Genomic DNA, 22,445 nt, shown 5'->3' with positions numbered 1-22,445 from the left:
GATCAGTATTTTCATCCCCACCACTTCCCCCAAGAGGGTATTCCACGCATCCACCACCTTATCCATTAAAAAGTATTTCCTGATGTCCTTTAATTCTACTGCTTTCTCTTCTTTGAAAAATGTTTGTATATTAATACCTTTCAACTATTTGAGCATCTGTATTATTTATTTATTGAGATTATCGAATTACCCAAAGGTTCAAATGGGTGATAACCCATAGAACCCGATCTTCATGGGATCCAAATGTATCTTGTTTACTATATTTATACGTTTTTCTTTTTCTTTTGTCCTATAACGAATCATAAAAGATTTGTACTTAGCTATATTCAGTTTTTAGCAGGGAGCGCCTCCACCAACATGTCCATGTTTCAGACGCTTTCCTCAGGGTCGAGGCTCCCAAATTGTATTCATGCACACAGTAGAAATCGCTCCATCCAGAAAAATTTCATGCTGAATTAGAGAATTAAAGAATGACAGGGGGACAAATTTTTCCCCGTCCCCACAGGAACTCAATTTCCCTGTCACGTTCCCACAAGTTTTGTCCCTGTCCCTTTCCTGTAAGCTCTGCCTTAACTGCACAAGCCTCGGACACTTAAGATTTTAAAGTGTTTCAGGCTTGTGCAGATGAGGCCAAAGCTTGCAGGAAAGGGGCAGGGACAGGAAAAGAACCCACCAGGATGGGAAAATGAGTTCCCGCCGGGACAGAGAAAAATTTGTTCCCGTGCCATTCTCTACTGTGTATTTATGGAGTGCATTACAATAAGTATTTTTTGTACTGGTTTGCTTTTTAACTTCTTGCTATCAGATTGTATTCCTCATTTTCTAAGTGGTTTTCCCAATTTCCTTCCAGTTCCACCCAAGCTGTCTGAAATCATAAAACCGCCAATTGTGCTTCATAATGTCCCAATGACCCTGATTTGCCCAATAAACTTTTTCAAGCCGCATGGAATCACAGTATCCTGGTGCAAGAAAAGCAGGGAAGGCAAAGTAACGGAGATAGTGACGCTGCATCGACCCACAGCGTCGTCTGAAGAGGTGGCTGAAAATGCGCAAATGAAATACGAGCACAGTGTGGATAAAATTGAATTTCCCGATGACACATACAGCATGAACAGCAAATTGCTTTTCAAGCCAACCATTGAAGATGATGATAATTGTCAATATTGCTGTAAAGTAATGCATATGGCCCTGAGGAAACCCTTAGAAATTAAGGTGCAACTAAACATTAAAGGTAAAAAAAAATAAAAAATGCATGCATTTGAAGCAGCTTATTTCTCCAGTCATGCATGTCAGCTTATTTCATGCAAGTCAGCTTATTTGTCCAGTACTTGTCATGCCACTGGGGCTTGTGAGCATCTGTGAAGCTGAAAGCTATGCTGTCGGTAGTTTCACTACCAGCAGGGCCTCCCAAGGGAGACAGGTTTCAGCGGAGATGTCAGACTAACGATGTCAGACCACCCATCTGGGCAGCAGCAGATGGGCAGTGCTGGAGGCGGAGCATCGCATTTGATGCGACAACGGCTACTACTACTTATCACTTATATGGTGCTGAAAGGCGTACGCAGCACTGCACATTTTGGCATTTATAGACGGTCCCTGCTCAGAAGAGCTTACAATCTAACTTGGACAGACATGATATAGAGGGTAGGGGATGCAGAACCCAAGGTGAGAGGAGTTGAAAGCACTCTCAAATGTATTCTGCGCGGAAGAAAGGCCCGGCAATCTACTGTACCCTGCCACGAAAACTTGATATCGTCACTAGGACTCGAACCCAAGTCGATGGCACCTAACTTTTATTTTCGTTTAGAATGAGAATAATATTAAGAAATAATTTATGAAATTTTAAGTCTGAGTATTTAAAGGGCAATGCCCTGATTCTACCCCCAAACCGCCCACACATTAGTTTTGGCTTTAGTGCATTATCTGGGTGTCACTGAATATTGAGCGTGGTTGTAAAAACTACAAAAAGGTGGTATACAAGTCCCAATCTCTTTCCCTTAATAGGTTTTACGGTGGTCCATGAACAAAATTCAATTTAAAAATGTTATTTTATTTTTAAGTTCGTGTATCTATATTTAGGTATGTTAGTGCAGTCATATCTAATATCTGATGGTGCTGAAATACTGTTTTAACAAAGAAATGCACCATTGCAAATAAGTTTAACTCATCTAAGCAGGTTACAAACTAAATGTTCATAAATCCAAACCATAGCATACAACAAATCTAAAGTGTGAGAATGTAACCTAAAAATGGATTCATTAGATTTTTTAATAAAATACTTCATGAAACAAATATGTTGGTTTTTTTAACACTGATCAACTAAATAAGGAAACTTAAAGAAATGTCCAATTGATATAAATACCAGATAATGAGGACAAATCTACAATAAGTGGATTTCTTGCTAGACCTCAAACACCCAAGCACTACTTTTAATTCTATTTGTGTCCTTACTGGGGTAGTGTTTTCATCATTGGTCTTAGCAAATGAAATGTGCAATAAATCTTTTTGTTAATTTTCAACAGGCTCTGCATAAATTATAAAGTGCATACAGTGCTGAAAAGGAAAGGCACTTATCTTTGCGCCAAAACCGTTTCACTTCTAGTTTTATCAGGGGCTATGCTTCCTTAGTTACAAGCACCAACATTTTTAGTTACAAAACCTTTTCTTTGAGCTGAAACCACCATAGTTCATAGCACCGCACTCAGCCTCTATACGTTATAATGGGTTGCATACTTTAGAACAGGGGTGCCCAATACATCAATCGCGATCGACCGGTAGATCATGAAGGCAATGTGAGTCAATTGCGGAGCCCATCCTGGGCTCCGTGACAGACTCGTGTTGCCGTCCCGATCTACCGGGCCGATCAGCCTTCTTCTCCCCGAAGTCCCCCACCGCCGCCCCAAGCTCTTCCTGCAGAAGCATCAGACCGACCAGTATTCCTCTCCCAGACGTCAATTTTGACGTCGGAGAGGACGTTCTGGGGCAGCCAATTGCTGCCTGGCTGGCCCGGAACTTCCTCTCCGATGTCAGAATTGATGTCAGGGAGAGGAATGCTGGTCGGTCCGACACTTCTACAGGGACAGCTTGGGGGCCTGTTCCCCAATGGCGGCGGCAAACCTAGTGGCTTGGGGGATGGGGCAGGGAGAAAGAAAGAAAGGGGGCAGGCAGGGAGACCAAAGAAAGGAAAACAGAAAGACAGGGGGAACAGGGAGACAGAAAGAAATAAGGGAAAAGGGAGAAAGAAAGAAAAAGTGCAACCAGAGACTCATGAAATCACCAGACAACAAAGATAGGCAAAATGATTTAATTTTCAATTTAGTGATCAAAATGTGTCCGTTTTGAGAATTTATATCTGCTGTCTATATTTTGCAATAAGGCTCCCTTTTATTAAACCGCAATAGCGTTTTTTAGCGCAGGGAGCTTATGAGTGTCGAGAGCAGCACGGGGCATTCAGTGCAGCTCCCTGAGCTAAAAACTGCTATCGCGGTTTAGTAAAAAGGGAGGGGCTATATTTGTCTATTTTTGTATGGTTGTTACTGAGGTGACATTACATAGAGTCATCTGCCTTGACCTCTTTGAAAAAAAAAAACCCGGAATATGAATGATAAAGTAACATTTTCTCTGCCTTTCAGTGTGCTTTGTGGGGTTTTTTTTTTAATTTTATTGACTTGGTCATTTTAAAAGTAGCTTGCAAGCCCAAAAAGTATGGGTACCCCTGCTTTAGAATGTAATTGAACATCTAGAAGAGCTGTTTTATGTCAGAAAGCCAAATTTCAAAAAGTTTATTATTTTGTTTTAATAGTTCGTCCAATAATTGGTGAGATCACCTGCAACACTGTGAATCCAGAACTTGGAAAACCCTTGGAGCTGATGTGCAACATCCATTCCTTTTATCCTCAACCTATAACTGTCAAGTGGTTAAAAGCCACAAACTTTTTACCTGAATCTAAAATTTGGAACACATATGACTACGAAGACAAGATGAGGTATGAGGTCTGCAGTCGATATTCACTAACACCAACTTTGGAGGATGAAAACAAGAAATTTGTATGTCGTGTTGACCATGAAAGTCTCTCTCAGCCAATGCAAATGGAGTACACTTTACCATCGCTGGGTAATGGGTTTTTTTTAATATAATTTATATTCATTTCCTGTATGTTTAAGAATTGTAGTTTATAGGCGACCGGGTGACTTAAGGGGGAATTTATCAGGGGACGTTAACCGATTTAGCGCGTGCTAAATGTTAAAGACTCCCGCTATATTCCTATTGGCGTCTTAGTTTTTAGCGCATGCTAATCGTTAGTACATGCTAAGTGGTTCAGTTTCGGACGCTCTTAAATGGGTTGAGGATTGCTTTAATGTAATCAAGGAATGAATGGAGTCAAATCACCTGAAATTGAACATGAATAAAACTGAGGTATTATGTATAGGCTGTGAAAAACAACTTGATTTATTTCTTTCAATGCTAGTTCTTGATAATACTGTGATCCTGGTGTCCAACGAATGTAAATACCTGGGTTTTATCTTAGATTCTGCCTTGATTACTGCAATGTTCTTTACTTTGGTTTACCAAAGTATGTAATTCGGGCATTACAACTAGAGTTGCGTGGGGACAGAAATCCCACCTATCCCCACCTGTCCCCGCCAGGATCCTCTCCGTCCCCACAAAGAATTCCCTCCATCCCTGCCCGTCCCCATAAAAAGCAGCAATTACTTCCGACAGGATCATCAATTCCACAGTTTTTGTGTTTGCGCTGCTGTTTTCCTTTGGTGGAACCCTTTTTTTGTTTTCTGTTCAGGTAATTAACTTATAAACCCCTTCTTTTACTAAGGCTAACGTGACCATTATATTATATGGATGAACCCTGCTTCCAAAGCCTTCCATCCCCGAGGGAGTCCCGTTGGCTAGAGGGGGGTGCCCGTGGGAGTCCCATGGGTCAGAGGGGGTCCCGTGGGTTAGGGGGGGATTCCCGCGATCCCCATTCCCGTGCAGACCTTTAATTACAACTGGTAAAAAATGCCACTGTTTCTATACTCGACAGGTCTAAGTGGTTTATAATCTAAAAACTGTTTCAATAAAGTTGGAGGAGAACGCCAATTTATAGATGGGAAAGTAGAGTATCATTCACTCAGCATCTAAAATAGAGAGTGAAAGACAGGAAATTTGGAGGACACTAAGAAGGGAATCAACACATAGGAAAAAGGAAGCCAGTATGACATTAGGAATGGAGGGTATCAGTTCGTTGAACACATAACATGGTGTAAGAGATGAGCATTAGGAGGACAATTTGGAGGACTTGGTAGGTGTGATTCTATAGTAGGCATCCCTCCTGCCAATTTTAGGTGTGGGGAGGTATCAGGGATGTCCTCAGGCAGGAGGGAGTGGGCATCACTCCTGCTAATGTTTCAGCAAAAGTACAAGGGGGATGTGGGGCTATCAGTGGAGAGGTCTATCCTTGAAGGGATACAGGGGGACTGGTCGCCTCGTGGGAGGGAGGAAGAGAGAGAGGAATTGGGGTTCTCTTGCTGGTTCAGCTGATTGCGGCAAGGGAATCCCCGATCAGCTGAGCTGGCAGGGGAGTCTTGCCGGCTCAGCTGATCAGGGATTCCTTTGCCGTGATCAGCTGATGGCAGGTTGCAGACTATTGTCGCAATCCCCCAGCAAAGACAGGCACCAGAAATGTAGGTTAGGGTTTTCCGGGCCTATGTTTCTGGTGCCTATCTTAGTGTGAATTACACCTACGTAGGCGCTTTAGGCTACCTAATGCAACTTCTGGCGTTGGCCAAGTCTACTTTGGCGTTCAGAAGTCTAAAGCACCTATTTAGGCCCAATTTATTTAGGAACCAGTAGGCACCTCAACCTCGCCGTTTTTTGCCTTTTCTAATGGCATTTTCAAATTAATTTAAGCATCGGTAGGGTGCCTGACGGTACCTAAGTTTAAGCCCCGGTTTTTAGAATTTCCCCCCTACTTTTCATAGAATTGCATTTTTTGAGTTAGGTGCATACCTTTCAATTAAGACCAATTAAAGCTGATTATGAGGTGTTGAGTGCCAGTATCAGCACCGATTAAACCTATTAACCAAGTGCCGATATTGGCACCTAACTTTAGGCATACTTTATAGAATCAGGGCCTAAGTGCTGAATCCCTTTTTGGCTATACAGAAGACTCTCAGTTAACCGACACCCTTGTGGATTGATGAATGCCGGATAAATGTAGTTTCTGGTTGCTTGAGAGTTATTAAAAATAGGCTATATACTATACCCCATTCTATGCCATACCATAAACTATTCCAGACAAACTACCAGATATGTGATAGACATGGGCATACTCAGGCGTGGCGTGCCAAGTTTACACTTAAATTTCCGCCAGAAATTGATTTCATTTTCATTTAAAGGTATTTCTTAGATTTTGTTTTCTGGTTGCTTCAGCGTTCTGGTTAACAGAGAACCTACTGCAGTACTATTTAGTGCCAGGAAATGAGTAACTGTTCACTGTACAGATTTAACATTCAAATCTTTTGAATTTCTCACAACAGCAATAGCACCAGAGGTTGGCGCTATTTGGTGCAGCTCTCTGGTACCTGAAGTTGGAAAGGATCTGACCTTGTCGTGTGCAGTGGAAAAGTATTTCCCAAGACAGATCCAAGTGGAGTGGTACAGAGGCCTTACCCGGATAGATAAAGAGCACGTTTGCGATGAAGAAAGGTCCGAGCGTCGTGCTTTCTCTATGACTTCCAGTGTGACAATTAAACCCACTAGAGATGATCACTACACTGAATTTAGAATAGAAGTTTATCATTCAACTATATCTACAAAGCCTATTGCAAAGACATTTATACTGAAGTTTCCAGGTAAAAAAATTTGTGCACATCATTCTGTTTTATCTGTAAGTTCTATTTTAATGTATAAATATTTGTCTTAAAAATTATAACTGCCTATGGGGTCTTTTATTAAAGATTAGTGCATGTTATCTGCCATAGGACCATTTTATACTTATGTAATGTAATGTAATGTAATTTATTTCTTATATACCGTTACTCCGTTAGGATTCTAAGCGGTTTACAGAAAAATAAATGGGACATCCACGTGGGATCCCTACGAGGGTCAAGTTAAGGAACTAGGTCACTAGCACTCAGACTCAATGGGGTGGGTCAATAGAGTGGGCAGACTTGATGGGCTGTGGCCCTTTTCTGCCGTCATCTTTCTATGTTTCTATTAAAATTATAAGTAAAATAGGTACTTAGAAATTCCCTTACTGTCCCGAAGGCTCACAATCTAACTAAAGTACCTGGAAAAAATGATAATTAGTAGAGTAATGAAGAAATAAAATAGAGATAGATGAGAAAAATAAGAAAATAAACATTCTAATAAGACTACAATGATCTAAAGGGCTTTGAAAGGTTGAAAAAAAGAGGGGAGATAGGAAATAGAAGCAGAGGGGAGAACCGTTGAAACTATAGAATTCTTGGGAAATTTAAATAATAAAATAGGAAACAAAAACCAAGTGGCAAAACAATGAATGAGATTTAAAAATAAAATATCATAAACTAAAAAGAAAGTGAAAAATAAAAACAAAACAGTCAAGACTGAAGTCCAGCTTGAAATGACTTCACTGTTTTGGCTGCAAAACTTATGGGTTTTGCTTGAGATAACATGCGTTAATCTTCAGTAAAAGAACCCCTATATGGAGTAGAACGAGTATAAGTGGATCGATTTTCACTCTGTCAAAAATTACAAAGACTAAGGGACACTCAATTAAGTTGCAGGGTAATACTTTTAAAACCAATAGGAAGACATTTTTTTTCACTCGGAGAATAGTTAAGCTCTGGAATGCATTGCCAGAGGTTTTGGTTAGAGCGGATAGCATAGCTGGTTTTAAGAAAGGTTTGGACAAGTTCCTGGAGGAAAAGTCCATAGACTGTTATTGAGAAAGACATGGGGGAAGTCACTGCTTGCCCTGGATTGGTAGCATGGAATGTTGCTACTCCTTGGGTTTTGGCCAGGTACTAGTGACCTGGATTGGCCACCATGAGAACGGGCTAATGGGTTTGATGGACCATTGGTCTGACCCAGTAAGGCCAGTCTTATGTTCTTATTTTGTAATATATTCTCTAAAAATGATCATGTAGCACTTTATTTTTCAGTTTAAATTCCTGAATCACCTGGTGCTGCCTAATTGTGGGGGGCCTCTGATATTTTTTGAGCTATCACAGTACCTATAGGTTAGGTACATTACCATTAACAAAAAAGCAACAATTAGGGGTGAAATTATTAATATGGGATACCGTTTAGATCAGTGTCTCGCAAACTTTACGAGCCGCAGCACACTAAACTGGTGGCCGCGGCTTGAGGGCACCTGGAAGTGTGCAGCCATTGCTGCAATGATGTTACACATGCATGTGTGATGCCCACACATGCGCGAATGCCCTCCAGAAAGGGCCCCGAGCCGTCAGTTGGGGTTGCTGAAAAAAGAAGAGGCATGGAGAGGAGGAGAGACACCATCAGAGTATTTTTTGGACGGGTTACAGAAACTTCAGACACGATGTGCCAAGTGTGTTGAACTTAGGGGGGGAATATGTGGAATAACTTTTAAGTTTCATGGCTCCGTGTCATTCCCTTCTTGATTGTGCCAAGAACATTTCAGCACCCCCTTGTAGAGCTGAAATTTGTGCTTTCGCCTGTAAGATTGATTACTGTGTAAAGTCTTTATCAATGATTTTTGAGGGGTTGTTTTGTCTTTCAGGACTTCCCAGTTTTTCACCCTTTAGCCTGGATCCACCACAACCAGTTTATGGGCAGCCATTAGCTCTGAAATGCTCAGCTGAGGGCTTTGACAGCAAGGAATTTGCAGTTTCGTGGGTGCAACATGGAGAAGAATTAACCAAGGGAGTCCGAAATAGTGGTCCCTTCCATACATCATTTGGATACAAAATAGAAAGTGTCTTACATATCATGGTGACAGCAAGAAACTTTGAGAAAGAAATCATTTTTAAAGTGCATAATAATTGTACAAAACAGACCTTCCAGCATCGAATAATGTTGCCTCTACCAGGTACTTCTACTTGTGTAATAGTTTTCTTTCAGTACCCATCATTTTTCTATATTCAGTAGGAATCATACAAGTGCATCTCTCTAGAGTAGGGGTAGGCAATTCCAGTCCTCGAGAGCCATAGGCAGGTCAGGTTTTCAGGATATCCACAATAAATATGCATGGGGAGATTTGCATCTCAAGGAGGCAGTGCATGCAAATCCATTTCATACATATTCAGGTTTTCTGGATATCCTGAAAACCTGACCTGCCTGTGACTCTCGAGGACCGGAATTGCCTAGAGCTGCCACACTTGTAGAGTATCAGACCCTTAAATGACAAGAGAGCCTTACCATTTGTTTTCTGTGATTCAATTGACTGTACATTTCCGATATACGATTAGTCTACTTCAGAAGTGTCAAAATCCCTTCTTGAGGGCCACAATTCAGTCGGGTTTTCAGGATTTCCCCAATGAATATGTATGAGATCTATTTGCATGCACTGCTTTCATTTTATGCTAATAGATCTCATGCATATTTATTGCAGACATCCTGAAAACCAGACTGGATTGTGGCCCTCGAGGAGGGACTTTGACACCCCTGGTCTACTTGGAGAATTTGATTGATCTTATTTGTTTAAATGCAATGCTAGTTCAGAAACAGTTTCAGGCTCATTTAGTCTTGTGATATGATAAAAAATACAGGTTGTAAAAATGGAAAAGTTCCAAAACTCCAATTTTTTGGCAACGTTGGTGTATAACTTAATATGCTGAAATCCTCAAGGTATATATAGGCTATAGCGTGAGTACAGACATAAACTATATACCAACCAAACAGTTGAATTAAGAGATTATTCGGATCTCAAGTGCTCACAATTATATGCCGATTGAACAAGTCTTATCATGTGAGCTATCATCAGTCCTTTAAGCTCTTATTATGCGATTTAATTTAATTTATTTCATCAATAAATCTAAGTTGTTATGCTATTGCATTTAAAATTATTCAAATACTTAGCTCGGGTGTTGATTCTTAACCCGGCCTGCTGAGAACTGGACAACTGGACGACGGAAGATCTCCGTTTCGCTCTCATTAAAAATGACAGAGCTTCTTCAGGAACGGTGCAGTTTATCGGCACTGTTTACTTCTTAAACGCTGCTTCACAAAAAGGCACTCCCTGTATGGGGTAGCCCAAGACGCTGATCACCAAGAACCTATGGGCGTCTTGCCTCACTTCCGGATTGTGTGCTCCACAAGTTTTTTGAAGGTATAACTAATATGTACAAAAAAGCTCACTTTTAGCATCATAAGAACATAAGAATTGCCGCTGCTGGGTCAGACCAGTGGGCCACTGTGCCCAGCGGTCGGCTCCCGCGGCAGCCCTTAAAAGTCGAACCTGGCCGCAAAGCCCTCTTTAGTTCAATTGCTCTTCTTACATCACAGTGGTCACTGACAACACCTTATGCCAAAAACCCCAAAGTCTCTGGTCTTGAGCATTTCAGATAAAGGATCATGAACGTGTAGTAGGTAAAGATGATGTTGCACACCTGTAACTTATCGCCAGAGACGCCGGAGCTCCTCAAGCTGCAGTCAGCAGCTCTCTCTGTTTCTGAACAAAATAATGAAAGAAAAATAATAAGACAAGGGCGTTTCAGCTTCCGATTGCTGTGGCGTTTGAAAAATAACTGAAGGGATTCTCCGATTAGAATGGATACGTTAGAGCGGGAGACTAGTGCACATGCTCAGAAACCTTTTAAGGTCAATCCGAGTTCTTTGACAAGGGCCGATTCGGTGCCGTCACCCATGTGTGTGGCTGTTGTATCCTGCTGTCCACGGAGAAATACATGCCCCCGGCTTGGGGGTGCTTACAGAGCAAATATAACGGTGCTTCCACAAAATGAAGAGATTGAATAGCATAGGAAAATTCCCAACCTGCAGCCTGACTCCAGTCTCAGTAAAGAGATTCTCTATCCTATGTGCAATGATCCCCATCTCCCACTAGTAGAAGAATACTCTCCTAGCTATGCCCTCAAAATGAACCGCTTCTCTATCTCTAGCTGTGTCTTCACTTTGAAACATATTTTAAATCGATGAACTAGTCTTTAAGCCCATTACATTAACAGGTGCTAGAATAGATGTGTCTGTCTTTCTTTCTGTCTCTCTGTCTGTCTGTCTCTCTCCCTGGCCTCCTGCCTATCTCTCTCTGGCCTCCCGAGCAAACCAAGATTGCTGCCTGCCCCCAGCACACCCCTCCCCCCCCCCCCCAAAGCAGCCCCTTTTCCCTCTCCCCCTCCACTTCCTGTACAACAGTAGCAGCCGGACACCTCACAGCACCTGGAAAGACACACTCCTGCTGTTGTTCTCACCGCCGCATGCGCCGCAAGCCGCTGCATGCCGCATATGGAACACGGCACGGGAGCGGAAATCACGGTGGCAGGGATCACGCCGTGTCAAAGGGGTTTTATTTTAGAGGATATTATAGACTAATGGAGCCAGAACTAATATAACATATCTCTTTCAGCTGTGTAAATACAATCATTATCAAAACATTTATTTTCCATTTTCTCAGGAAACAATAACTATCCGTTCCCTCATAGTAGTTCAATCAGTGGCATAGTGAGTGTGTTTGGCTCCCGGCGCAGTCTCTCTCTTTATATATATATATATATATATATATATATATATATATATCTAGAATTAGAAGGCCTTGAGCATGCGCAGATGTACGCTCAAGGCCCGGCAGAGGCAGGAAGATCTTCAAGCGGCACCAGCACGTCCTGTGGGCTGCGTGCCGGTGCCAGGCGGGGTGGAGGTGGGTAAGTTCAAGTTGTTCAGGGAATGCCCGTTTGCGTGAGGGGGGGCCGTGCTGGTTCGAGCAGGGGGGCTCTGCGAGTGGGGGGAGAACGATGCCGGTTCTCGGGAGGGGGGGGGTGCTCGCAAATCGAGTCAACACTCAGTTTGCGAGACAAGTTTTGCAAGAATGTTTTGCTCGTCTTGCAAAACACTCGAAAACCGGGTTACTCACAAACCAAGGTTATATATATATATATATATATATATATATATATATATATATAGTATAAATTAAAGAAAACGCTCAAAAACAATGTCTTCATATCTTCAAAAATGTGATAATACTACAATAATTGTATCAGTTATTTGATAATAAATCAATCGTTTCTTTTAATTATTCCAGTTATATAAATACTGTAATCATTTTATATTCATAAGGATTATAAATAGAACACACATTTTCATAAATATCAATTATAAATAGTACTTCATTGTGAACCTAGCTTCCTTAACTATCATATGCACCATTCACCACATTCACACATCATTCATCATCCATAAAAACAGCATATATCTGTAAGAAGTAGGGCTGTAGGCATATCAAACAATTATTCATGATAACTTCCAGTTCAAAGTTCAATTATAATAATTGGATTGAGTCCATCAGGGGAGTTTTACTCGTAATCAGGTATTTACGATCTTCTTGGTAAGTGGTCATATCAGCATACAGTACTCAGTCCTTCTGTCTTTATTCATTTTAGCAAACCGTATGATAGTTAAGGAAGCTAGATTCACCAATGAAATACTATTTATAATTGATATTTATGAAATTGTGTTCTATTTATAATCTTCATGAATATAAAATGATTACAGCATTTATATAACTAGAATAATTAAAAGAAACAATTGATTATCAAATAGCTGATACAATTATTGTAATAGCTGCTATTGTATTTAGTGAAATACCCCAAGATATATATTTTTAGGTTATTTGCTCAAAAATGTGATAAGTGACATGACCTGGTTCACAGTATGTTCTTTTTCACTTCTACTCTTTTGTAGCCGTGAGCCCAGAAATATCCAAGATAACAGTGAGCAAAGATGTTCCAAGGCTTGGAGAGATCACACTGTCCTGTACCGCGAGGGGATTTTCCCCTGGAAATATCAAAGTGCTGTGGAGCAGAGGATGGTACGACTGTAGTAGATCCGGTGACTTCACAAAGAATTTGGTGCTTGAGGAAAATGGCTTGTACAGTATGACCACTGAACTTGTCGTTAAGCCTTCGGTGAAAGAGGACATTCAGTATTCATGCGAGATTTACCATCACCGAACCAAAACTGTACAGGCACGGAAATACACAGTAAAATGCAGCTGAGTCGGAGAAGCTCACAAGCCGAAAATATAACAGGCGTATTCATGGGTGTCAGGTCAAAAGCGCGCTGGGACAAAGGCGCGCCCAGACAATTGAGCGCAGCGCGGGAGTGCGCGCTGCAGAAAATTACTGTTTTTAGGGCTCCGACAGGGGGGCATGTGGGGGGAACCCCCCCCACTTTACTTAAGAGATCGCGCCGCATTGTGGGGGCGTGGTGGGGGTTTGGGGGGTTGTAACTCCCCACATTTTACTGAAAACTTCACTTTTTCCCTGTTTTTAGGGAAAAAGTTAAGTTTACAGTAAAATGTGGACGGTTACAACCCCCCCAAACCCCCCATAACGCCGGCGCGATCTCTATTAAGTAAACTGGGGGGGGGGGCTCCCCAACAAAACCCCCCGTCGGATCACCTAAAAACTGTAATTTTCTTCGGCGCGCGCCTTCATCTTGCGCTCAGTTGTCAGCGCGCGCCTTTGTCTTTCGCGGGGTTGTCTATGAACCGTGTTCATGACTTGTCAAGAGGAATTTTTTGTTGTGCCACATTTAACAATGGAGCCTGGGGAGAAAATTTGCAGAATTCGACTTGGAACAGACTATTTCCTCAGTGTAATGGCAGTTGAGAGTGATCAGATGCTTGTGTATCAAGAAGTACATTTTGGGTGCTGTTTCCATTCAAAATAATCTATGACCATGAGATTTTGATGGATATCTTTCTAAAGCATAACCTTATGGCATCATACCGTGAAGAGAACAGCAGGTGGACTTGCAGCCTTAGTTCTATCAGAGACTTACAAAATTGAGTGGATGTCTGTGGATGGTGATGTCCCTTCTTTTTCCCATTCTTATTCCCTCTAATTACTCAGAAATGGCTTAGGCTGGGAGTATGAAAGTTTGGGGAATTGGAGGAATATGGAACTGTATCGGATGTGTCAAGTTTCTGCAGCTGGATATTGAGTAGAGGAGAGAGTGCAGGCCCACAAAACTACACCAACAGGCAGACAGAAGAACACATCGCCTTGGATTACAGACAGTCAAACAGAAAAGGCAGGGGAAGGTATCATTGGTTGAAAAGACACCTCCCTTGCCTTTTCTGTTTGACCATAAAACTACACACCATATTTAGTATTGTGCATAACAGATACAGTTGTGTACAAACATTTAGACACTTCTGGTCAAATTATATGTTTCATCAAATCCCTAATTGAACAGAACCTTTATATGGTAGAAAGATAAAAGACATCTTTCTGCTTTTGGAATAGAGACGTCTGAGGGGTATGGGTAAAAATGAATTGATTTTTCACCCTTTCAAAAAGTACAAAGACCAGGGAACACTCAATGAAATTACATAGATATACTTTTAAAACAAATAGGAGAAAATATTTTTTCACTCATTAATGCTCTGGAAATCATTGCCAGAGGACATAACAGCGATTAGTGTAGCTGGGTTTAAAAAAAGGGTTGGAAAAGTCCATAGTCTGATGCTGAGACACAGGGGATGCCACACAGTTTGACCACCAGGTAAGGCCGGGATGCTGGGGGGGGGGGGGGGAGGGCGGGAGGGAGGCGGGGGTGGGTCAGAGCCGGACCAGAAGATATTCGCGATCTGGCTCTGCCCCTATCCCCCACGAATCCGGAGGGAGAAGTGTAGTCTTTACCTGCCAGATTTTAAGCTATATACAAGGGTGAATCAAAAATTAAAGGCAATTGTTAAATTACGCGATAACCAGAACAGCGCTAGTGAAATGCAACATATATAGTCATGCGTTGCCTGTTGAGATAGTTTGTGCACACACACTGCAGCACAAGGCCCTTAGTTGTGTGGCGGCCACTAGGTCAGACACGTGGACGCTCCGTTGCAAGATTGCACCATCGAAGAACAACGTGCAGTAGGGCCCTCCTCCAAGAAAATCATGTTAACCTTCTTTTGGGGCCTATTTTGGCGCATTTCCAAGTGCACGGGCATATTTGTTTTTAACATTTATTTAAAATGTTCTTGGTTTTCTCCTTACCACGTCTGGTTTTTGTGAAGCCTTCCTAGGGTGATTTCAGGTGCTATTTTAAAAGCGGTTCAGTAAGCAATGATCAGCATTTATTGCAGTGTTCCTAATGGCATATTAAACACGATGCTGCCTTTGAACACTCAGAAATGCCTTCATATCTTTTAATAGCACCGCTTCCTCCTAGGGCTGAGATTTTGTGTCTTGTCTTTCTCAAGTGTCGCTGAGTCAACTGCAGCACTGCACATGTGACCATTTGTTATCCTGTCCACTAGAACCTAGAAAAAGCTTTGAAATTGCTTTAGTCCAGTAGTCATCAACTCAGTTCTCTAGACACATCCAGCCAATCGGGTTTTCAAGATATGCACAATGAATATACATGAGAAATTTGCATTCAATATGCAGATCTCTCTCATGCATATCCATAGTGGATATCCTGAAAACCTGACTGGATGGGTGTGCCCTGAGAACTTGGTTGAGAACCACTGCTTTAGACAATATCTTCTGCTTTAATTCCTGTCCAAATGACTTAAGGCAGGGGTGTCCAACCTGTGGCCCCTTGAAGTATTTTGTGCGGTCCCGGTCGAGGGCGATGCAGTGTTTTCCTCTGCTGCCCCCGGGTGTTTACCATCTTGCCGGCTCCCTCCTCTGTCTTGCTGCAGAGTTTGCGTGGCCCCAGAATTTTTTTTTCGGCCAATGCAGCCCAGGGAAGCCAAAAGGTTGGACACCTCTGACTTAAGGAATGGTTGTCATCAGTGTTGGCCTCAGTAGAGAGCTGCACAGGAATGGGGGTTGTGTGAATTCCACAGGTTTGGAAGATGTTCCACAGGAATGAAAGAAGTTGCCATGGGATTTCTGTGGGAATATAGCCAAAATCTCTGGTGACTCCAGAATGAGGCTTGGAATGCACTAAGAGAGGCAATTGGAACATCAGAATAAGGTTTGGAATGTATGGAGAGAAGCAGCTGAAGAACCAGAAAGAGGTCTGGAATGTCCATAGAGGCAGCTGGAACACCAGACTGAGTCTTGGAATACTCATTGGTTGAATAGTGAATATCATCCCCCCAAAAACCACAGGAGGTTGGGAGCAAACCAAGGGCTGTGAGCAAGTAAATAATCATACAGGAAAAGTCCATAGTTGGTTATTGAGACAGACATGGAGGAAGCCACTGCTTGCCCTGGATTGGTAGTAGAGAATGACACGGGGACAAATGTTTCTCTGTCCCCTTGGGAACTCATTTTCCCGTTCTTTCCCAGCAAGTTTTTTTCCTGTCCCTGCCCCATTCCTGCAAGCTTTGCCCTCATCTGCACAAGCCTCAAACATTTTAAAATCATAAGTGTTCAAGGCCTGTGTGGTTAAGGCAAAGCTTACAGGAATGGGGCAAGGACATCAATGGGACGGGACAGGGAAATTGAGTTCCTGCGGGAACGGGGACAAATTTGTCCCTGTGCCATTTTATCGGTAGCATGGAATGTTGCTACTATTTAGGTTTTTGCCAGGCACTTGTAACCTGGATTGGCCACGGGAGGATGGGCTACTGGGGTTGGTAGCATAGAATGTTGATACTTTTGGGGGTTTTGCTAGTGACCTGGATTGGCTACTGTGAGGACAGGCTACTGGACTAGATGGACCATTTTATATGACCTAATAAGGCTATTCTTATGCGAGTATGGATGGGGATAGAGGAAATTTATTGTGGGGATTGGTGGGAATGGAAAAAATGGGCTGATGAAAACGAGGCTTCTGCAAGGGAAGATCGTGCCAAACAAACTTACTACACTTCTTTGAGGGGGTAAACAGTCAGTTGGACAAAGGGGAACCAGTAGACATCATTTACCTCGACTTCAAAAAGGCCTTTGACAAGGTACCCCATGAGCGGCTACTTAGGAAGCTGTGGAACCACAGGGTGGAAGGGGACGTGCACAGATGGGTCAAACACTGGTTGGCAGGCAGAAGACAGAGGGTTGGAGTGAAGGGTCACTACTCGGGCTGGAGGAAAGTCACGAGCGGAGTTCCGCAGGGGTCTGTACTCGGACCGCTGCTGTTCAATGTATTTATAAATGACCTGGAAACGGGGACGAAGTGTGAAGTTATCAAATTTGCGGATGACACTAAACTCTGTAGAAGGGTTAGAAATGCGGAAGAGTGTGAGGACCTACAAAGGGACCTAAACAAACTGGAGGAGTGGCCGAATAAATAGCAGATGGACTTCAATGTAGGGAAATGCAAGGTCATGCATATAGGGAGAAAGAACCCAATGTTCAGCTACCAAATGGGGGGATTAGTATTAGAGGGAAGTAACCTTGAAAGAGATTTGGGTGTACTGGTGGACACAACAATGAAGTCAACAGCACAATGTGCAGCAGCCGCGAAGAAGGCAAACAGAATGTTGGGTATTATTAAGAAGGGTATTACGACCAGAACGAGAGAAGTCATTCTGCCGTTATATCGGGCAATGGTGCTCCCACACCTGGAGTACTGTGTTCAGTATTGGTCACTGTACCTTAAGAAGGATATGGCAATACTTGAGAGGGTCCAGAGGAGAGCGACACGAATGATTAAGGGCATGGAAAACCTTTCATACACTGAAAGATTGGAGAGATTGGGGCTCTTCTCCCTGGAAAAGCGGAGACTCAGAGGAGATATGAAGGACCTACAAGATCATGAAGGGCATAGAGAGAGTAGAGAGGGACAGATTTTTCAAACTTTCAAACCATAAAAGAACAAGAGGGCATTCGGATAAGTTGGAAGGAGACAGATTTAAAACGAATGCTAGGAAGTTTTTCTTTACCCAGCATGTGGTGGACACCTGGAATGCGCTTCCAGAGGACGTAATAGGACAGAGTACAGTACTGGAGTTCAAGAAAGGATTGGACAATTTCCTGCTGGAAAACGGGATAGAGGGGTATAGATAGAGGGCTACTGCACACGTCCTGGACCTGTTGGGCCGCCGCGTGAGCGGACTGCTGGGCACGATGGACCTCGGGTCTGACCCAGCAGAGGCATTGCTTATGTTCTTATCAAGTATGGGTTAGATTCCATTGAAGATGGGTGAAATTTCTGTCCCCATGCAACTCTTTAGTTCTCAGCACCCCCCAATGCATTTTAAGTCAGCTGACTTGGTATTTTATGAATTATAGCTAATCGTTACAGCAGGAAAGTATAGTTCCTTGAAAGGCAAAAATTCTCATATGTGGGTGATGTCATCCATAGAGTCCTGGGATGGATGATCAAAACGTGGGCTTTCACTTTTAAGAGTTCTGGGACCGTGTTCATATGCATTATCGGCTAACAGAATCCTCAGTTTGGTGACAAGCTAAGAAGCCCATCAGGAGAGGAAGGTGAGTCATGAGTATCCGGTGTCAAGTCAAAATCGCGCCCAGACAAAGGCGCGAGCAGACAATTGAGCGCAGCGCGGAGGCGCGCACTGAAGAAAATTACTGTTTTTTGGGCTCCGATGGGGGAGTGTGGGGGGGAACCCCCCCACTTTACTTAATAGAGATCGCGCCGCGTTGTGAGGGGTTTGGGAGGTTGTAACCCCCCACATTTTACTGAAAACTTCACTTTTTCCCTGTTTTTAGGGAAAAAGTTAAGTTTACAGTAAAATGTGGGGGGTTACAACCCCCCAAACCCCCGCGTGATTTGTATTAAGTAAACTGGGGGTGCTCCCCAACAAAACCCCCCGTCGGAGCCCCTAAAAACAGTAATTTTCTTCGGCGCACACCTCCATCTTGCGCTCAGTTGTCGGCGCGCACCTTTTGTCTTCCGCGTTGTTGTCTATGAACCGTGGAACAACATGTAGGTTTCATGGCTCCGCATCATTCTCTTCTTGGTTGGACTGAGAACTTTTCTGCAGCCCCCTTGTATTGTGAGGTCATAATGCCTCATTCCACCAAGATGAGACTTCTAAGAGCAGTGCCCCAGCAGGCACATCACTGCAACTAATTTACCTTCCAAACAAATCGCTGAAAACGGTGTTACCACCTTGCTACTTAACTTAGCCACATCAATGATTTCCATTAGAAAGGAAGATAGGAAAGGTTCATATGCATGTGTAAAAGCAACATTGGACATTCTTTGTGATCAGTAGCAAAATCAACACTTTTAAACAGTTTAAGAATGATTAGTATACTAGTGGATTATTACCTCCTTTAAAGACTCCTGTTGAAATCATGATTGCCCTTAGCCAATAACAGTTGTAATTTAAAAAAAAAAAAAAAGTTTGGAGGAGTTTCTAGAGAACAGGTCAATTAAACATGATTTATTGGGATGCCTTTTGTTTCATATTCGGGATCTGGTACGATTTCCAAGGGTCTTGGATTGGCTATTTGTTGGAGACAGGATACTAGACTGCCTGGTCATTGATCTCACTTGATATGGCACTAGTTAGCTTTTGTTAAACATATAACTAGGTGAGAAACATATGTTAAAGTAGTAAGTACCGATGGGAAGAATATATATTTTTTAAATTTACTTCTCTCTACAACATACATGGTAATTATATCTGAGCATTATGCCGATATAGGGCTCATCTATATCTGAAATAATAATATAAATAAAAGCCTAAGCGCACATGCGCACTTAGGATTTCGTGTTCCCTGCCGCTGTGGTGTGTGATCTGTGGCCGCCAACCCGGCGGCAGGGAACATTCTGGCCACTCCCCTCCTCCCGTCCTCACTCACCATGGAAGCCAGGCAAGCTCTCTCCCTGCCCAGCGTCCTCGGCAGGGAACACACCTCCTGCCCTCACTCGCCGCTGCTGCTGCTGATCCTCCTCTTCAGAGCAGCCTGCGATGGTGGCTGGCTTTAGCGAACCTCGCAGGCCGCTCTCCAACCTCGGTAGCACGTTCCCTCTGACGTACGGGATCGCGTCAGAGGGAACGTGTTACCGAGTTGGAGAGCAGCCTGCGAGATTCGCTAAAGCCGGCCACCATCGCAGGCTGCTCTGAAGAGGAGGATTAGCCACCACGATCGCCAAAAAGTAGAGTCCTGCATTTGTGGCAGCAAGGGGACCTGGAGGGGAAGGGAAATACCGCTGCTGCTTCTGCAAAGGAAAGTTGGGGGGGGGGGGAGAGAGACAGAAAGAAATACAGATAGACAAAGGAGGCCAGGGAGAGAGACAGACAGAAAGAAAGACTCACAGACAAAGGGTACCAGGGAGAGAGAGAGAGAGAAATAGCAGGAGGGAGAGAGACAGAAAGAAAGAATGAGACAGGAGCAAGAAGAGACACATAAATAAAGACAGACAGGCATATATTCTAGCACCCGTTAATGTAATAGGCTTAAACACTAGTAATAATATATTTATGTGGTTATACAGAAATCTAGCACTACTACGGTAGCAGTTTCCCTTTTTAAGGATCTCATATTTTTGAAAGAAAAATCTGAAAGATTGTCATTGAACAATTTTATTTGAAAATTGTAAAAAAAAAACAAAAAAACAACAAAAACCCCACAAAAAAAAAAAAACCACCCCACAAAAACAAATTGTTAAAAAAAAAACACCTTCACAGTTCAGACATACATTTCCAGTACACTTCCCCCCCCCCCCCCCCAACCATTCCATAGAAAATGGCTTTGCCTTCTGCAAACATTTTGCCCCCGAGGCTTCATGATCCTTTACTCGCCTTGGGGCTAGTTATTGAAAACATCCCTCCCTCCCTTCAGGCTTCAAAAACTAATTTCGAGAACTATCAAGTAAAAAGGCTGGGCAGACACGGCCGAGTAAGACAAACAATACCCCTGCCGTGGAAAAGAAAGTCCAGTTAATGAATGACTGCATCATGCTGGCCAGGCCAGAGAGATCCTGGACACAGGTAGAAAGGGGAAGCAGCCTTCAGCTAGTAATTCTTCTTAAAGGTTTGGACAAGTTCCTGGAGGAAAAGTCCATTATTGAGAAAGCCATTGCTTGCCCTGCTACTCCCTGGGTTTTGGCCCATTGGTCTGACCCAGTAAGGCTATTCTTATGCCCATGTGCAGTATAGGACATACCTTGCGTGTCACGAGGGCTCTGTAAAGAGGGTGAATTTGGGCCTGGCCTTCTTCGACGGGGCCCTTTTGCGGATGGTGCTTCTGGAGGGGCAGGGGGCGGGGCTCAGGCAGCTCCGGCTTTCCTCCAGCTGCCTGGCCGTGCGGGAGGGGGTCGGGACCCTGACGGTGTTGCCGAATTTCGAGTAGTCCACCGAGTACTTGCCGTCCTCCTCGGCGACGATGGGCACGAAGCGGTGTCCCCACAGGATCTCGTCGGCCAGGTAGGACGTCCTGGCCTGCGTGGTGATGCCGGTGGTCTCCACCACCCCTTCCAGGATGACGATGACCTCCAGGTCTTGGTGGTGCGTCAGGTCGTGCCGGGACAGGTCGTAGAGGGGGCTGCTGCGGTCGATGGTGTGGCAGATGACGAGCGGGGTGACCAGGAAGATGCCGTCGCGGCCCAGCGGGTTGTCCACGCGGAGGTCGATCTGGTGCAGGGGGATGACCTCGCCCTCGGGGCTGCACGACTTGCGCACCACCTGCAGGTGGACGGCGGCGCCGATGATCATGCTCTTGCGCAGGTCGCCCACGCGGAACATGAAGCAGAGGCGGCCGTCGCGCGGCGCCACCACCGCGTGCTTGCTGAAGATGAGCGTCTCGGCGCGGTGGTGCGCCTGCGCCGTCTTCATGAAGATGCAGCCCAGCATGATGGCGTTGATGAGGAGGCCGGCGATGTTCTGCACGATGAGCGTCAGGATGGCGGCGGGGCACTCGTCGGTGATCATGCGGCCCCCGAAGCCGATGGTCACCTGCACCTCGATGGAGAAGAGGAAGGCCGAGGCGAAGGAGCGCACGCTGGTCACGCAGGGCGCCGGCGCCTCCTCGGGCCCGTGCAGGTCGCCGTGGGCGAAGGCCAGCAGCCACCAGACGAGGGCGAAGAGCAGCCAGGTGCAGAGGAAGGACATGGTGAAGATGAGCAGCGCGTAGGGCCACTTGAGGTCCACCAGGGTGGTGAAGACGTCGAGCAGGAAGCGGCCCTGCTCGCGGATGTTCTTGTGGGCCACGTTGCACGCGCCGTTCTTGGCCACGAAGCGCGCCCGCCGGGCGCGGGCGCGGTAGCGGGGCTCCGACGGGTCCTCGGCCAGGCGCGGGCTCAGCACGTAGTCCTCGGGGAGGACGACCCCTTTCCTGGACAACATGGCCATCCCGTGCTCCGCGGCGGGGCTGAGGACTCAGGCAGCTGCCGAGGGCGCTGCGTCAAGCAGAGGGCGGGCCAGGCTCGGGGAATC

At 44.3% G+C, this 22,445-nt stretch overlaps 2 protein-coding genes and 1 long non-coding RNA gene across 4 annotated transcripts in view; 1 reads left to right on the top strand and 2 right to left on the bottom strand.

Annotated features, from left to right (window-relative positions):
* The window catches only part of LOC117352187, a 24,490-nt gene extending 11,143 nt beyond the window's left edge, over positions 1 to 13,347 (top strand). Inside the window, exons 6-10 of the mRNA XM_033928456.1 lie at positions 851 to 1,231; positions 3,803 to 4,114; positions 6,538 to 6,852; positions 8,745 to 9,053; positions 12,881 to 13,347. Coding sequence (XP_033784347.1) covers positions 851 to 1,231; positions 3,803 to 4,114; positions 6,538 to 6,852; positions 8,745 to 9,053; positions 12,881 to 13,194 — 1,631 coding nt within the window. The 3' untranslated portion in view covers positions 13,195 to 13,347. The remainder of the gene's footprint in view (positions 1 to 850; positions 1,232 to 3,802; positions 4,115 to 6,537; positions 6,853 to 8,744; positions 9,054 to 12,880) is intronic.
* LOC117352195 overlaps positions 1 to 22,445 on the bottom strand; it is a 162,139-nt gene that overhangs the window by 129,939 nt on the left and 9,755 nt on the right. The gene's annotated exons all lie outside the window — the stretch shown is intronic.
* Positions 10,553 to 22,445, bottom strand: KCNJ11 (potassium inwardly rectifying channel subfamily J member 11). Of its 2 annotated transcripts, none has more exons than XM_033928459.1 (2): positions 21,178 to 22,445; positions 10,553 to 10,634 (listed from the first exon to the last, which is right to left on the bottom strand). In XM_033928459.1, the coding sequence occupies exon 1, from the start codon at positions 22,359 to 22,361 to the stop codon at positions 21,186 to 21,188; it is 1,176 nt and encodes a 391-aa protein (XP_033784350.1). In that variant the 5' UTR covers positions 22,362 to 22,445; the 3' UTR covers positions 10,553 to 10,634; positions 21,178 to 21,185. The 2 variants fall into 2 exon arrangements, with proteins under 2 accessions (XP_033784350.1, XP_033784351.1); XM_033928460.1 differs by lacking the exon at positions 10,553 to 10,634 and adding an exon at positions 20,155 to 20,230.

The sequence above is a fragment of the Geotrypetes seraphini genome, chromosome 19 (genome assembly GCF_902459505.1).
Source record: "Geotrypetes seraphini chromosome 19, aGeoSer1.1, whole genome shotgun sequence".
NCBI classification, from domain to species: domain Eukaryota; kingdom Metazoa; phylum Chordata; class Amphibia; order Gymnophiona; family Dermophiidae; genus Geotrypetes; species Geotrypetes seraphini.
The sequence above is the reverse complement of the archived record's forward strand: the minus strand, read 5'-3'. Positions and strand labels throughout refer to the sequence as shown.